This window comes from Rhamphochromis sp. 'chilingali', assembly GCF_963969265.1.
Source record: "Rhamphochromis sp. 'chilingali' genome assembly, chromosome: 22".
Classification (NCBI taxonomy): Eukaryota; Metazoa; Chordata; class Actinopteri; order Cichliformes; family Cichlidae; genus Rhamphochromis; species Rhamphochromis sp. 'chilingali'.
In genome coordinates this window covers 4505206-4518269 of record NC_137950.1, presented here as the reverse complement: position 1 = coordinate 4518269, position 13064 = coordinate 4505206, and the positions used below count along the sequence as shown (strand labels likewise).

At 43.0% G+C, this 13064-nt stretch overlaps 1 protein-coding gene across 1 annotated transcript in view; it reads left to right on the top strand.

Moving 5' to 3' along the window:
- Nucleotides 1-12843, top strand: part of dnah9 (dynein, axonemal, heavy chain 9) — a 185675-nt gene extending 172832 nt beyond the window's left edge. The window contains exons 76-78 of the mRNA XM_080873050.1: nucleotides 7756-8009; nucleotides 8092-8227; nucleotides 10027-12843. Coding sequence (XP_080729176.1) covers nucleotides 7756-8009; nucleotides 8092-8227; nucleotides 10027-10254 — 618 coding nt within the window. The 3' untranslated portion in view covers nucleotides 10255-12843. The remainder of the gene's footprint in view (nucleotides 1-7755; nucleotides 8010-8091; nucleotides 8228-10026) is intronic.
- Nucleotides 12844-13064: the final 221 nt, after the last annotated feature.

Here is a 13064-nt window from a genome sequence, read left to right as displayed (position 1 = left end):
AAGCATTTGAGAATGCAGTTGAGTGCAATACGAAAAATAACAGCGATCGTTTATATTTTTTGGAACAGTACACAAGAGGCCATGCAAAGGAATTGGTGAGAAGCTGTCAACAAATGAACTCGGATCGTGGTTATCACAAGGCAAAATCACTGTTAAAGGAACACTATGGCGATGAACAGAAGGTCGCAGCTGCATATCTGGACAAGGCACTTTCATGGCCATCAATTAAAACGGAGGAAGTAAAAGCTCTTCAGAACTACAGTTTGTTCCTCAGGGGATGCTGTAATGCAATGGAGGAGGTGCAGCATCTGAGTGATTTGGACATGCCTTCTAATATGGTGAACATTATTAAAAAATTGCCGTATAAATTTAGGGACAAATGGAGAAGCCATGTTTGTGACCTGCAAGAAAGGCATAAAAGAAGAGCCAAATTTATGGATATTGCAGACTTTTTGGAGAAGCAAATAAGAATATTAACTGATCCTGTATTCGGTAATATTCAAGATTCTCCGCTTTCTTTACCAATAAAAGGAATGAGTAAAGCCAAGTATCAAGGCAGACCTGGAAATAAAGGAACAAGCTTTGCCACCACTATGCAAGTTGTGGAGAGTACACCTAAGCCTGCGGAAATGGAAATGAAAATTAATCAGGTTGGAAGGAACGTCTGTATTTGTTGTGGAGGAAGACACATGTTGGACGTCTGTGCACAGTTGGGAAAAATGGCTCATGAGAAGAAGATAACCTTCTTAAAGGAAAATGGCATCTGTTTTGGCTGCTTGTGTATAGGACACATCAGTAAAGATTGCCGTAAGAGGATTTCCTGTTCCAATTGCAGCCGGAAACATCCCACCATCCTGCACAAAGAAAGTTCACCTTCTGAAAAGACCGACAGGAACATGCAGCCGCATGTGAGCACACTGGTGTCGAGTGGTCTTACAGGGGCTGGAGACCAGGACTGTAAACTGCCCATTATGCCTGTCCAAGTAAAGTCAAAGAAAGGAAGCAACATTATTACAACATATGCTTTTTTGGACCAAGGGAGCACACTAGTTTTCTGCACTGAGAGTCTGATGCGCAGACTTCACCTTGAGGGAAGGAAAGGAAACATCCTCCTCAGAACCATGGGCCAGGAAAGAGTTGTGAGCAGCAACACTTTATCAGGACTGGAGGTTGCCGCTCTTTGTGGTGATGAATTTCTGGAACTGCCAAAAGTGTACACACAGGAGTCCATGCCTGTACATAAAGGAAATATTACAACACCAAGAGATATTGAAGGATGGGCACATTTAAAACGCATAACCTTGCCTCAAATAAATGCAGGAATCGAACTTCTGATTGGAACAAACATTCCCAAAGCCTTGGAACCTCTGGAAGTGGTGTGTAGTGTTGATGGAGGACCGTATGCCGTAAGGACAAGGCTTGGCTGGACCATCAATGGACCACTTTCAGGAAACTGTGAAGCTACAAGTGATCAGAAGCATCCACAAGTTACAGTCAACAGAATTTCTGTTGTCACGCTGGAGGAGCTTTGGCAGCAACAGTTCAAGAATGACTTTCCTGAGAGCAAAGTTGATGAGCAGGTTGGATTGTCAAGAGAGGATCAGAGATTTCTGGAAATAGTGACTAACTCTGCCAAATATGTGGGTGGTCATATCCAGATAGCATTACCTTTTCGGAATGCCAGTATCAGTATGCCAAACAATAAGAAAGTTGTTCAACAACGTCTGTGCTTTCTATAAAAGAGATTTGAGAGAGACACAGTGTTTCATACTGAGTACAAAGTCTTCATGAATGAGCTTCTGGCTAAAGGTTATGCTGAAAAGGTCCCGGAAGAGGAGATCAATCGCAATGATGGCAAGCTGTGGTATATACCACACCATGGTGTTTACCATCCGACCAAGAAGAAACTCAGAGTTGTGTTTGACTGTGGAGTGAGTTATCATGGAACATCTTTAAACTCCCAACTCTTACAAGGACCTGATCTTACAAGCTCTTTAATGGGAGTGATCACAAGATTCAGGAAGGAGCCAGTTGTAATTATGGGAGATATTGAATCCATGTTCCATCAAGTCATGGTTCCAGCTGAAGATAAAGATCTATTGAGATTTCTCTGGTGGCCTAAAGGTGATCTGGAACGACCAACATCTGAATACAGGATGAATGTACATCTCTTCGGGGCAACTTCGTCACCAAGTTGTGCCAAGTTTGCACTCAGAAAGTGTGCGGATGACTTTGGACATCTCTACAGTGAGGAAGCTGTGAAGAAGTTGTTGCACTGTTTTTATGTGGACGATTGTCTTGTGTCCGTTGAAACTGATGAGGAAGCAGTGTTAATGTACCACGAGTTGGTTTCTTTGTGTGCCAAAGGAGGATTTTTGCTCAAAAAGTGGATCACCACCAAGCCTGGAGTGCTGGAATCAATTCCTGAAAGTCACAGAGCCACAGGAATGAAAGAGTTGAACATGGAATTGGATTCCTCAATGATCGAGCGAGTTTTGGGCGTGGAGTGGTGCATAAAATCAGACTCTTTTAAGTTCAAGATTGTGCTCAAGGACAGACCGCTCACCAGAAGAGGAATCCTTTCAATTGTCAGTTCTATCTATGATCCTCTTGGAATGCTAAGTCCTGTGGTCTTAACTGCTAAGAAAATCCTAAGAGATCTATGCCAGGAAGGAATCGGCTGGGACGATAACGTACCAGAGCTGTTTTCCAAAAGATGGTTAACATGGCTCCAGCAGCTCCAGCTATTGAGCAAGTTTGAAGTGAGTCGTTGTCTGAAACCTGATGGATTTGGAGAAATCACGAGTGCTCAGTTGCACCATTTCTGTGATGCCAGTGAGGATGGGTATGGAACAGTGACCTACCTGCTGATTGAAAACATTTGTTCAGAACGACACTGTGCGTTTGTTATGGGAAAAGCTCGTGTCGCTCCTCTTAAATCCTTTACCGTCCCGAGAATGGAGCTCATTGCAGCAACCATGGCCAGTCGATTGGATGTACTCTGGAGGAAAGAGCTGCAGATGGAACTTCTGGATTCTGTGTTTTGGACAGATAGTGCTTCTGTTCTTAAATACATCAGGAGTGAAACTTCAAGATTCAAGGTTTTTGTGGCCAACCGAGTTTCACAAATCTTAAGAGTTTCATCTTCCTCGCAATGGAGATATGTGGACACTGCCAGTAATCCAGCAGATATGGCCTCAAGAGGAGTGAAAGTCGATGTTTTTATGAAGAATACAAAATGGTTGTCTGGGCCTCAGTATCTTCTACAATCTAGAAGTGAATGGCCTGTCTACCCAGATGACATCAGTCTGCTTGCATCTGATGATCCTGAGGTAAAAACAGTTGCCACAGTGAGTGTTGAGCAAGCTGGAGAAAATTCTGTTACTCGCTTGTTTAAACATTTTTCCACCTGGACACGTCTTAAGAAGTCAGTGGCATGGCTGTTAAAATTTAAGGACTTGCTTCTGTCCTTTGTGAAGAAAAGGAGAGAATTGTGTTCAAGTTTACCACAGTCAGAGGTCACCAAAGAGCAACAGAAATCATTTGTGGAAGAAAAGCTGAGGAACTTTAAGAGGACATCTGTGATTAAGAATCTTACAGTGGAAGATCTGGACAAAGCTGAGGTTGTCATTATCAAGTTCTGTCAGAGGAGGAGATTTTCCTTGGAGCTTGTGAATCTGGAGAAGGGACAACCCATTATAAAATCAAGTCCTCTAAGAAGAAGGAAGAAGGAAGCTTCGCCCCAGAAAGGCAGCAGGCCCAGACAAGGTGTGTCCTAGGATGCTTAAGGCGTGTGCTGCTGAACTTGGGGAGCCGCTACAACGAGTCTTCAACCTCAGTCTGCGACTGGGGAGAGTGCCCGCCCTATGGAAGACATCCTGCATCGTCCCGGTCCCTAAAAGGAACCGGCCCAATGAGCTGAATGACTTCCGACCGGTGGCACTGACGTCACATCTTATGAAGACTCTAGAGCGGCTCTTCCTCAACCTCCTCCGACCACAGGTACAACATGCCCAGGACCCACTACAGTTTGCATACAAGGCGGGTGTCGGAGTGGAGGATGCCATCCTGTACCTCCTACACAGAGCCCACTCACACCTGGATGGGGGAAAAGGCACGGTCAGGATACGGTTTCTTGACTTTTCCAGTGCCTTTAATACCATCCGGCCCTGTATGCTTCAGGAAAAACTGAACAGGATGGAGGTGGACCCCTGCCTGGTGGCTTGGATCTCCGACTACCTCACCGACAGACCACAGTACGTCAGGCTGAAGGACATCACGTCTGACACTGTGGTCAGCAGCACAGGAGCACCACAGGGAACTGTGCTGTCCCCTCTTCTCTTCACCCTGTACACCTCTGACTTCTGCTACAACTCTGAATTATGCCATATTCAGAAGTTTGCAGATGACACAGCCATCATGGGGTGTATCTGGGATGATCAGGAAGAGGAGTACAGAAGTCTGGTGAGGAACTTTGTCGCATGGAGTCACACAAACCACCTGCAACTCAACACCTCAAAGACTAAGGAACTGGTTGTGGACTTCGGGAGGTCCAGAGAAGGTCCACTGCCGGTTCAGATAGAGGGGGAGGAGGTGGAGGTGGTCAACAAGTACAAGTACCTCGGGCTGTGGGTGGACAATAAACTGGACTGGTCATGCAACACAGAGCACCTGTATAAAAAAGCCCAAAGCCGACTGTACTTCCTCAGGAGGCTGAGGTCTTTTAACATCTGCAGGAAGCTCCTGAGGATGTTTTACCAGTCGGTGGTTGCTGGAGTACTTTTCTATGCTGTGGTGTGCTGGGGGAGCAGCACAGCAAAGAGGGACTCATCCAGGCTGGAGAAACTGATCAGGAAGGCTAGCTCTGTGGTCGGCATGAAGCTGGACACTCTGGTGACAGTGGCAGAGAAAAGGACATTAAAGAAACTGATGGACATTATGGACAATGCTGGGCATCCTCTGCACACGGCCATAAACAATCAGAAGAGTCTGTTCAGTGACAGGTTGCTTCTCCCCAAGACAAGAACTAACAGACTTAAAAACTCCTTTGTCCCACACGCCATCAGACTGTTTAACTCCTCTCTGGAGGGGAGAGGGAGGGGAAACAGGAAACAGGAGGACAAAGGAGGGGGGAACAACTAAGCTGTAGTGCCTCTTCACCTCACTGTACAATACCTTGTGCAATACTTTTTGTAAATAGTCAACAGTGCAATAGACTCAATACTTGAAATGTGCAATTCACTTGTATTTTTATTTTTTATTCCTATTTATTCTATTTATCCCCTTTGTATACTTTATTTATATTTGTCTCTGTATTTATATATGTGTGTGTGTGTGTGTGTGTGTGTGTGTGTGTGTGTGTGTGTGTGTGTGTGTGTGTGTGTGTGTGTGTGTGTATATATATATATATATATATATATATATATATATATATATATATATATATATATAACAATTCTGTAACTGTAACTTCGGTCGTTGCTGTGCTTTTTTTGGAAGTCGAATTTCCCAGAGGAACCCACCCGAGGGATTAATAAAGTTCTATCTTATCTTATCTTATCTTATCTTATCTTATCTTATCTTATCTTATCTTATCTTATCTTATCTTAAGACTCTGCCCACAGCTGCAAGATGGAATTCTCAGAGTAGGTGGGAGACTTGGTAGATCATCAATGCCGGTTGAGGTGAAACATCCCATAATACTAGCAAAGGATCAACACATTTCCGAGCTCTTGCTTAGACACATACATCAGGAAGTTGGACATGGTGGTCGTAACCACATGCTGTCTAAGCTAAGAGAAAAGTACTGGTTGATTGGAGCTAGTACAGCAATAAGAAAAGTGTTATCTAAATGTGTCATCTGTCGACGTCTTAATGCTCCACCGGTGAATCAACAGATGGCGGATTTGCCCAATGAAAGAATCATTCCAGATGAACCTCCATTCACGCGGGTGGGAGTGGATTACTTCGGACCCTTCAGTGTAAAAAGTAGGAGGAGCGTGGTGAAGAGATACGGTGTTATGTTCACCTGCCTTGCTATCCGTGCTGTTCACATTGAGGTTGCTCCATCATTGGATACTGACTCTTTCATTAATGCGTTCAGACGTTTCAATGCAAGAAGAGGTCAGGTTCGAGAACTGCGTTCTGACAACGGAACCAATTTTGTAGGTGCTGAACGTGAACTTAGAACTGCCATTGAACATTGGAACCAGGTAAAAATCAATGACGTCTTTCTGCAAAAGGGAGTTAAATGGACCTTTAATCCACCTGGAGGTTCACATCACGGAGGAACCTGGGAGCGACTGATAAGACTGGTTCGCAAAGTACTTAATTCCATAATGAAAGTACAAAACCTGGATGAAGAAGGTCTTCATACTGTACTTTGTGAGGTTGAAGCCATCATTAACAGCCGCCCAATTACCAAAGCCTCAATGGATCCTAACGACCTGGAAGCTTTGACCCCTAATCATCTTCTTCTGTTAAAGACCTCACCAATATTACCACCAGGAGTATTCCATTCCACTGATATGTACACACACAGAAGATGGAAACAAGTCCAATACATGTCTGATTTGTTTTGGAAAAGATGGGTGAAGGAATACCTACTACAGCAACAGGAACGTCAGCGATGGATTGGAGTAAAAAGGAACCTCATCGTGGGAGATCTGGTTCTCATCATGGACAGTTCGGCACCTCGAAACTCTTGGCCAATGGGACGTGTGATAAAGACTTTTCCTGACCGAAGAGGATTCGTTCGTCAAGTTCGGATTAAAACTCAGACTAGTTGCCTGGATCGACCTATTACCAAACTGTGTCTACTGCTGGAGGCAGATCACAGTTAAAGACTTCTGGGTCCAATTATCAGACTTTGATTGTATTTGGATATAAAATGTCTCTCATTTTTCTTTATAGATAGACTTTAAGATTACCTATAGGATTCCTGCGGGTAATATTGAAATACAGTAAATGCTTGACTTTTCTCTGCATGTTTTATGTCTCCTACTTGGTTAATTATGGGTAATTATTAGAAGGGATCCTAATAATTAGGGGCTGGTGTGTAGGAGCCATAATTGAATGTATTGGATTTTGATGATCACTGGGTTTTTTATTTGTTTGGTTGTTATGGGAGTCACGTTGGTGCTAGCGGTGACATAAATGGGCGTTGTCAGTCTGTCATTCACGGGTTTTGATTTTGACAGAGAGGAGGGCTGGGTAGCCGTAGTTTTTGTTGACCGCTGCACGACATGTTCGCTTCGTTATATTAGAGCCTGTGATGTTGTAAGAGTTTGAATCAGGAGCCGATGATACTACTCTGTAAAAATCGCAAAGCACTTTAATTAAACGAGCAAACAATTCCATCTCTCGCATTATTGCGTAACTGACAGCGCGTCAGGCAAATAGGCAGGCTCCATCCCCGGCCTGTAGCGACTGTGGAAGTCGCTACAGCTAGTATTTCGTTTAGCCTTGTTCCTTCCCTCTCTGCTGGTGGTAAGGTGCAATCCAGAGGACACTGCCTAAAGCCCAAATCAAGCAGATTATCCAGCAGATCATCATGCAGGTTGTTTGTTGGAAGGTGTCAATGTTGTATCAGTGGGATTGTAGCTTAAAACACCAGGTGCTCTACTGTCAGTGTGTTGCAGAAATTAATGAAAGGAGAAATAAGAAACAAGAATTTTTTTTATTACTCCGTTAACGTGTAGCAGTATATATTTTTTTATCTCATCTGTTCTCTCTCCTTTAACCCTCGCTCATCAGGGAGAGCTGACCATGACCAGTGACATGGAAAACCTTCAGAATGCTATCTTCCTGGACATGGTGCCAGAGAGTTGGACCAAACGGGCATATCCCTCCATGTCTGGCCTGGCCCTGTGGTTCACTGACCTGCTGGCCAGGATCAGGGAGCTGGAAGCTTGGTCAGCTGATTTCAGCTTACCTTCTGCAGTGTGGCTGGCTGGCTTCTTTAACCCTCAGTCCTTTCTCACAGCCATCATGCAGGCTATGGCGAGAAGGTAGGGCTACTCAGCATTAAGATATAAGAAAATGATGGAAACCACATGGCTTGTTAACAGGAAATTTGTGGTTATGCGGCAGAAACGAGTGGCCCCTGGACAGTATGTGTCTGCAGTGTGATGTCACAAAGAAGAATCGCGAGGACTTCAGCTCTCCACCTCGTGAAGGGGCCTACATACACGGGTTGTACATGGAGGGTGCACGCTGGGACACACAGGTACATGAGTTTTTATTGATTTCCTTGTTTAGCTGAGTGCCGCAAAGTTGCTACAGAAAGTTGATACAACAAACACAACACGCTTTCACTTGCAAGCTCCTCAGACTATATATCTAAATGAGGTGAGCTGACCCTCACCTCATTTAAGCTCACAAAAAAAGCACCTTCACATTTCCTTAGTGGCTTCATTTTCTGCTTTGCAACCTGCTTGTGTTCAGCTGTTGGGGCATAGCACATTACTCAGCTTCCCAAAGCTCTTTCTATCTCTATACATTCAAGCTCTGCATATGTGCCCAGCTTTCAAGGTGCATCCCACTAGACTTCTTAATTAGGGAATGTGCAGAGTGTGCACTTGAGCACTGAGATCACCCTTTGGAGGAGTGGTTCCTTTTTTCTTCATTAAAGTTGGAGGCGCAGGCAAATAGACAGGCAGCCCTACAGGCTGGGTGGCTTCCACTCACACAACTCTTCTCCTCCTACCCATTCTCCTCTCAGCCCCAGGGCCAGTTCTGTGCCACTGGCAGGGAGTAGCAGAGTGTGAATAGGCGAGTATGCAGCGCTCCGTTTGGACAATGCTCTGTGCAGCCATTAAAGTCAAAGATTTATATTAAACCTAATCTATATTAATGAACCTTACATTTTATTCAGAGATGGTTCAGACATCATGTATTGCATGTGGAATCACAGAATATGCAGATATGTCCTTTGAAATGATTTGTGTTTGTGATGGACACTACTTATTGATGTCCTGCTTTGTGATGTACTTGATTCTTTCAATATGTTGTGTGAGCACACGATCAAAATGGATATTCGCTAGTGTAGTAAGAGTGTAGACACAGCATCATTAGGACAATTTATAATTGGGCGATCGTGGCTCAAGAGTTGGCAGGTCGTCTTGTAATTGGAAGGTTGCCGGTTCGAGCCCCGGCTCGGACAGTCTGGGTCGTTGTGTCCTTGGGCAAGACGCTTCACCCTTTGCCTACTGGTGGTGGTCAGAGGGCCCGGTGGCGCCAGTGTCTGGCAGCCTCGCCTCTGTCAGTGCGCCCCAGGGCAGCTGTGGCTACAATGTAGCTTGCCATCACCAGTGTGTGTGAATGTAGTGTAAAGTGCTTTGGGGTCCTCAGGGACTAAGTAAAGCGTTATACAAATACAGGCCATTTACCATTTTTACCATAATGACTTGCTCACTTTAGGATCCTCATCATTGTTATTTACCCGAAACAGATATAAGGTTATTGGTACTTAGCAACTCTTTAAAGTGTTGTAGGAATTGCAGATGCAGTCCGGGCTTTGTCCTCTTTGCTTTCCAAAGTCATCAGGATTTACATTCATTCCTGAAAGTCACTGTGCATGCATGGAGAAACTTCTGTTTGTCAGGAGCTAATTGTAGGAGGATTAATTAGCGAGACAGACCACTCTGTTTCCGACTGTTTAGAGAGTGTGTATACTAAGACAGGGTAGCTCGACTTCAGCTCAGACTCTCTTGACTTTCACCACTTTTCAAGGGTGCCACAAAACTGTGTTTAACAAACTCTAACTCTGCTTGTGCCATCCAAGATTAGTCAGACAGCTTCTTTTCTTTTCTTTTCTTTTCTTTGGCACAAAATGATTATTAAATGGAGGCTCAATGGCAAGCACAGCATCTGAGCAAAGCTTCCTCAAACCTCAAACTAATTTATAACTTCTACAGTTCTGTGAAATGTTCCTGTCTGGGGTTGATTGGCTTGTCATTCCTCCTTCACACCCTCCCTCTCCTTCCCATCTCCCCGACTTTCCTTCTTTATTTCTTTTTCTTTCAGACTGGCTTGATTGTGGATGCCCGTCTCAAAGAGCTCACCCCAACCATGCCAGTCATGTTCATCAAGGCTATCCCAGTGGACAAATGGGACAACAGAAACCTCTACCAGTGCCCTGTTTATAAGACTCGTCAGAGGGGACCCACATACGTATGGACCTTTAACCTGAAGACCAAAGAAAACCCCTCCAAGTGGACCTTAGCTGGCGTGGCTCTTCTTCTACAGATCTAGAATGGTTTAAGATGAACGCGCTAATGATCCTGAAAGAGGGAATGGTTCAAATGTCAATGGACATATATGAGATGTGTTAGTATTTGGGAATAACAAATGAAAAGGTAGATTTATTGGTCAAAGCACTCAGGGAATTCTTGCTATAGCCTCTGTTGGTTTTACTCTAGATAGTTTCAGAAAGCTAAGTTAGACCGTTCTTACTTTTCCACCTACATATAAACATTTCAAAAGTTTTGCAAAAATAGAAACTGACTCAAAATTAAACACCTTACCCCGCCTAAATAACTCTAAGACCCAATGTTTTTAGCATTGCTTTAACAGGAACCCCATATTATAGCATTTGTTAAAGGTAACTTGGCGTCATTGATTGTGCCATTATTGTTATAGTGGGACTTGTGGCCACAGTGGTTGCTGTTCTGATTATGGGACACCCGTGATTATAGGACTTCATTTCCAATCTTGTGCTTCTGAGCATAGGACTCTTTGATGATAAGAACCACTCTGACACTTGTCCTGTGGGGAAAGTTTCTATAAGAAACCTTTGATCTAAGAAGAGATTTCTCATCTTTGAAGGCCTGTCTCTCAAGTAAGTGACACATGAAAAATGGCAACATGTAAAACCCACATTAGTGTATTTTGTAAATCAGTCACACTCTTACATTTTCTCCTGTCAGGCTGTTGAAGAGCTCCAAATCATTTTCTGAGACACTGAGCTTTATTTTATTTTTTTCTGTCATCATTTACGGCAACTATAATTCCGGACCTTCCCTATCAGGAGAGCGTCACATACATTTCACATAAATCATGAATTTATTACCTCTGTAACAGCAGAATTCATTTGAGCTTCTGTGGTAACTACAAACAGTCCATTTTCTTGACTCAGTCTGGTTCATTACATATTATTTAGCCCAGACAAACCAAGACTTGTTCCAAACTTAGCACATGAACATCTGCTTTGGAAGACCTGTACCCCTAAAGAAAATAGGATCACGTTCCATCTGACAAAAATGTGAAGAGTTGGTAAAGAGATATCAAAAAAGTCCCTTTTAAAGATCCCAACAACTTAAAAGGGTTGAGAAAGGTGAACCATCATCTTTTTTCAGTCTATTACAAAGAATTCAACCAATTTGACTAAAAGAATTCTAAGTGGCACATTGGCAGGAAAGTGGAAAAACTAAAACTAAGCTAAAATTTAGAGCAACTCAACTCCAAATTTACAAAGTTTCACTGAAACTAAACACACAAATGAAGCGTCCCATTATTTATTTGTAATTTGTTTTTAAAAACATTTGATTGACTTTATTTGGTTATACAAATCTCTGAACAGTCAAAACTTATTGTTCCCACATGTAAAGGAGGCACTTTAGTATGAGTGGTAAGCAATGTCCCCTCCAGTCGTTGGAGGTCGTGACTCAAAAAAAAGAACACATTACTGGTTACTGTAATGCAGTATGTTACTTAACTACCAGAGTAATGTGTTAAACTGCTTGTTACATTACTTTCTCGCAAGGCCATAAATGGACCTAAAACTCATTGTCACATAATTACCAGTTGACAGTATAAATCCATGCACCAACACATATCCCTGAACTCTAGTGTTTACGTGTGAACACAAAGCCCACAACAAAAAGCAAAGATTAAAACCAGCCCAAAGAGACCTCAAAGCACTCGCCACAGCAGCTCTGCTGTAGAAACATGAAGAAATGGAGGCTGCAGTGCTGCAAACACTCAAAGCAAGTCCTACTCACCCAATCACATAGACAGTGTACAGCACTTTTACATTTATACACACACATTCCAGTGCATGCACTGAGGGCAGTTATTTGCCCAAAGATATTTCAACAGAAACATGGAGAAGCCAGGGACTGATCCACCAGCCTTTCAATCTTTAGACTCCCCATGCTCACACATGCTCCACAGCTGTCTGAAGTGAAGGTGAAAAGGCTAAAAACTGCATTTTTTCCCACTTGAGGCTGGTTCCATACATTCCCATGTTAAAACGTCCAGTTTTACAGGGCTAAAATCATGCTTACAGTCCTGTACAATAGTGTTCTTGTCTAAGAACAGTTTTCCCCTGCATAACAACTATGCAGTGGGCACTTTTAAAATTAGGAGTATGCCTACATTTTTTTAACTGTTTTTCCGAGACAGTCACCACCAGGAAGTGGCAAAAACTTCCTGTTGGTGATTTTATATAGGACTATATAGAAGTGTCACAAAGAGCAATGTTGGATCTTTTGCATGATGTACCTTTAAATGTAACTTTGTGAAGCTTGAAGCGTTTTAATTACTGGTCATCTGTGTGTGGAGAAATTCTGCAAATATGTATCTGTGAGTCACTGTATGAGGAGGTGTTGTAAAAGATGTGGCTGGTTGGAAAATATCACAGAATAAATTTAACTATTGGGTGATTTAACACTTTCTTACTGAATTCACATCAGTAGAGCTACCTACACTATGCACACATAATCTCATAATCATATCTTAACTAACCACATACAAAATATATGTTTGAAATATATTTATATGTGTAAATATTTTATTCATTTGTACTTTCTTCCAGAAAAGTTGCAGAATAAAAATGCTTTATCTTGCCTCTCCAGATTGCACATGTGGTTTTATTTTCATATACTCCATGATATATCCCATTTGAGTGCCAATATGCAGTCATTTCGCCTATCTCATGTTTCCAGTTCCCCACTCCTGCCTCTTCTCTTCCAGCTCTTTAGACCTACTCTCTCCCCCTCTCCTCCTCCTCCTTCCTTCACCCCTTTCTTCCTCTCTCCTCCCCATTTGAGATAATAAAAAAA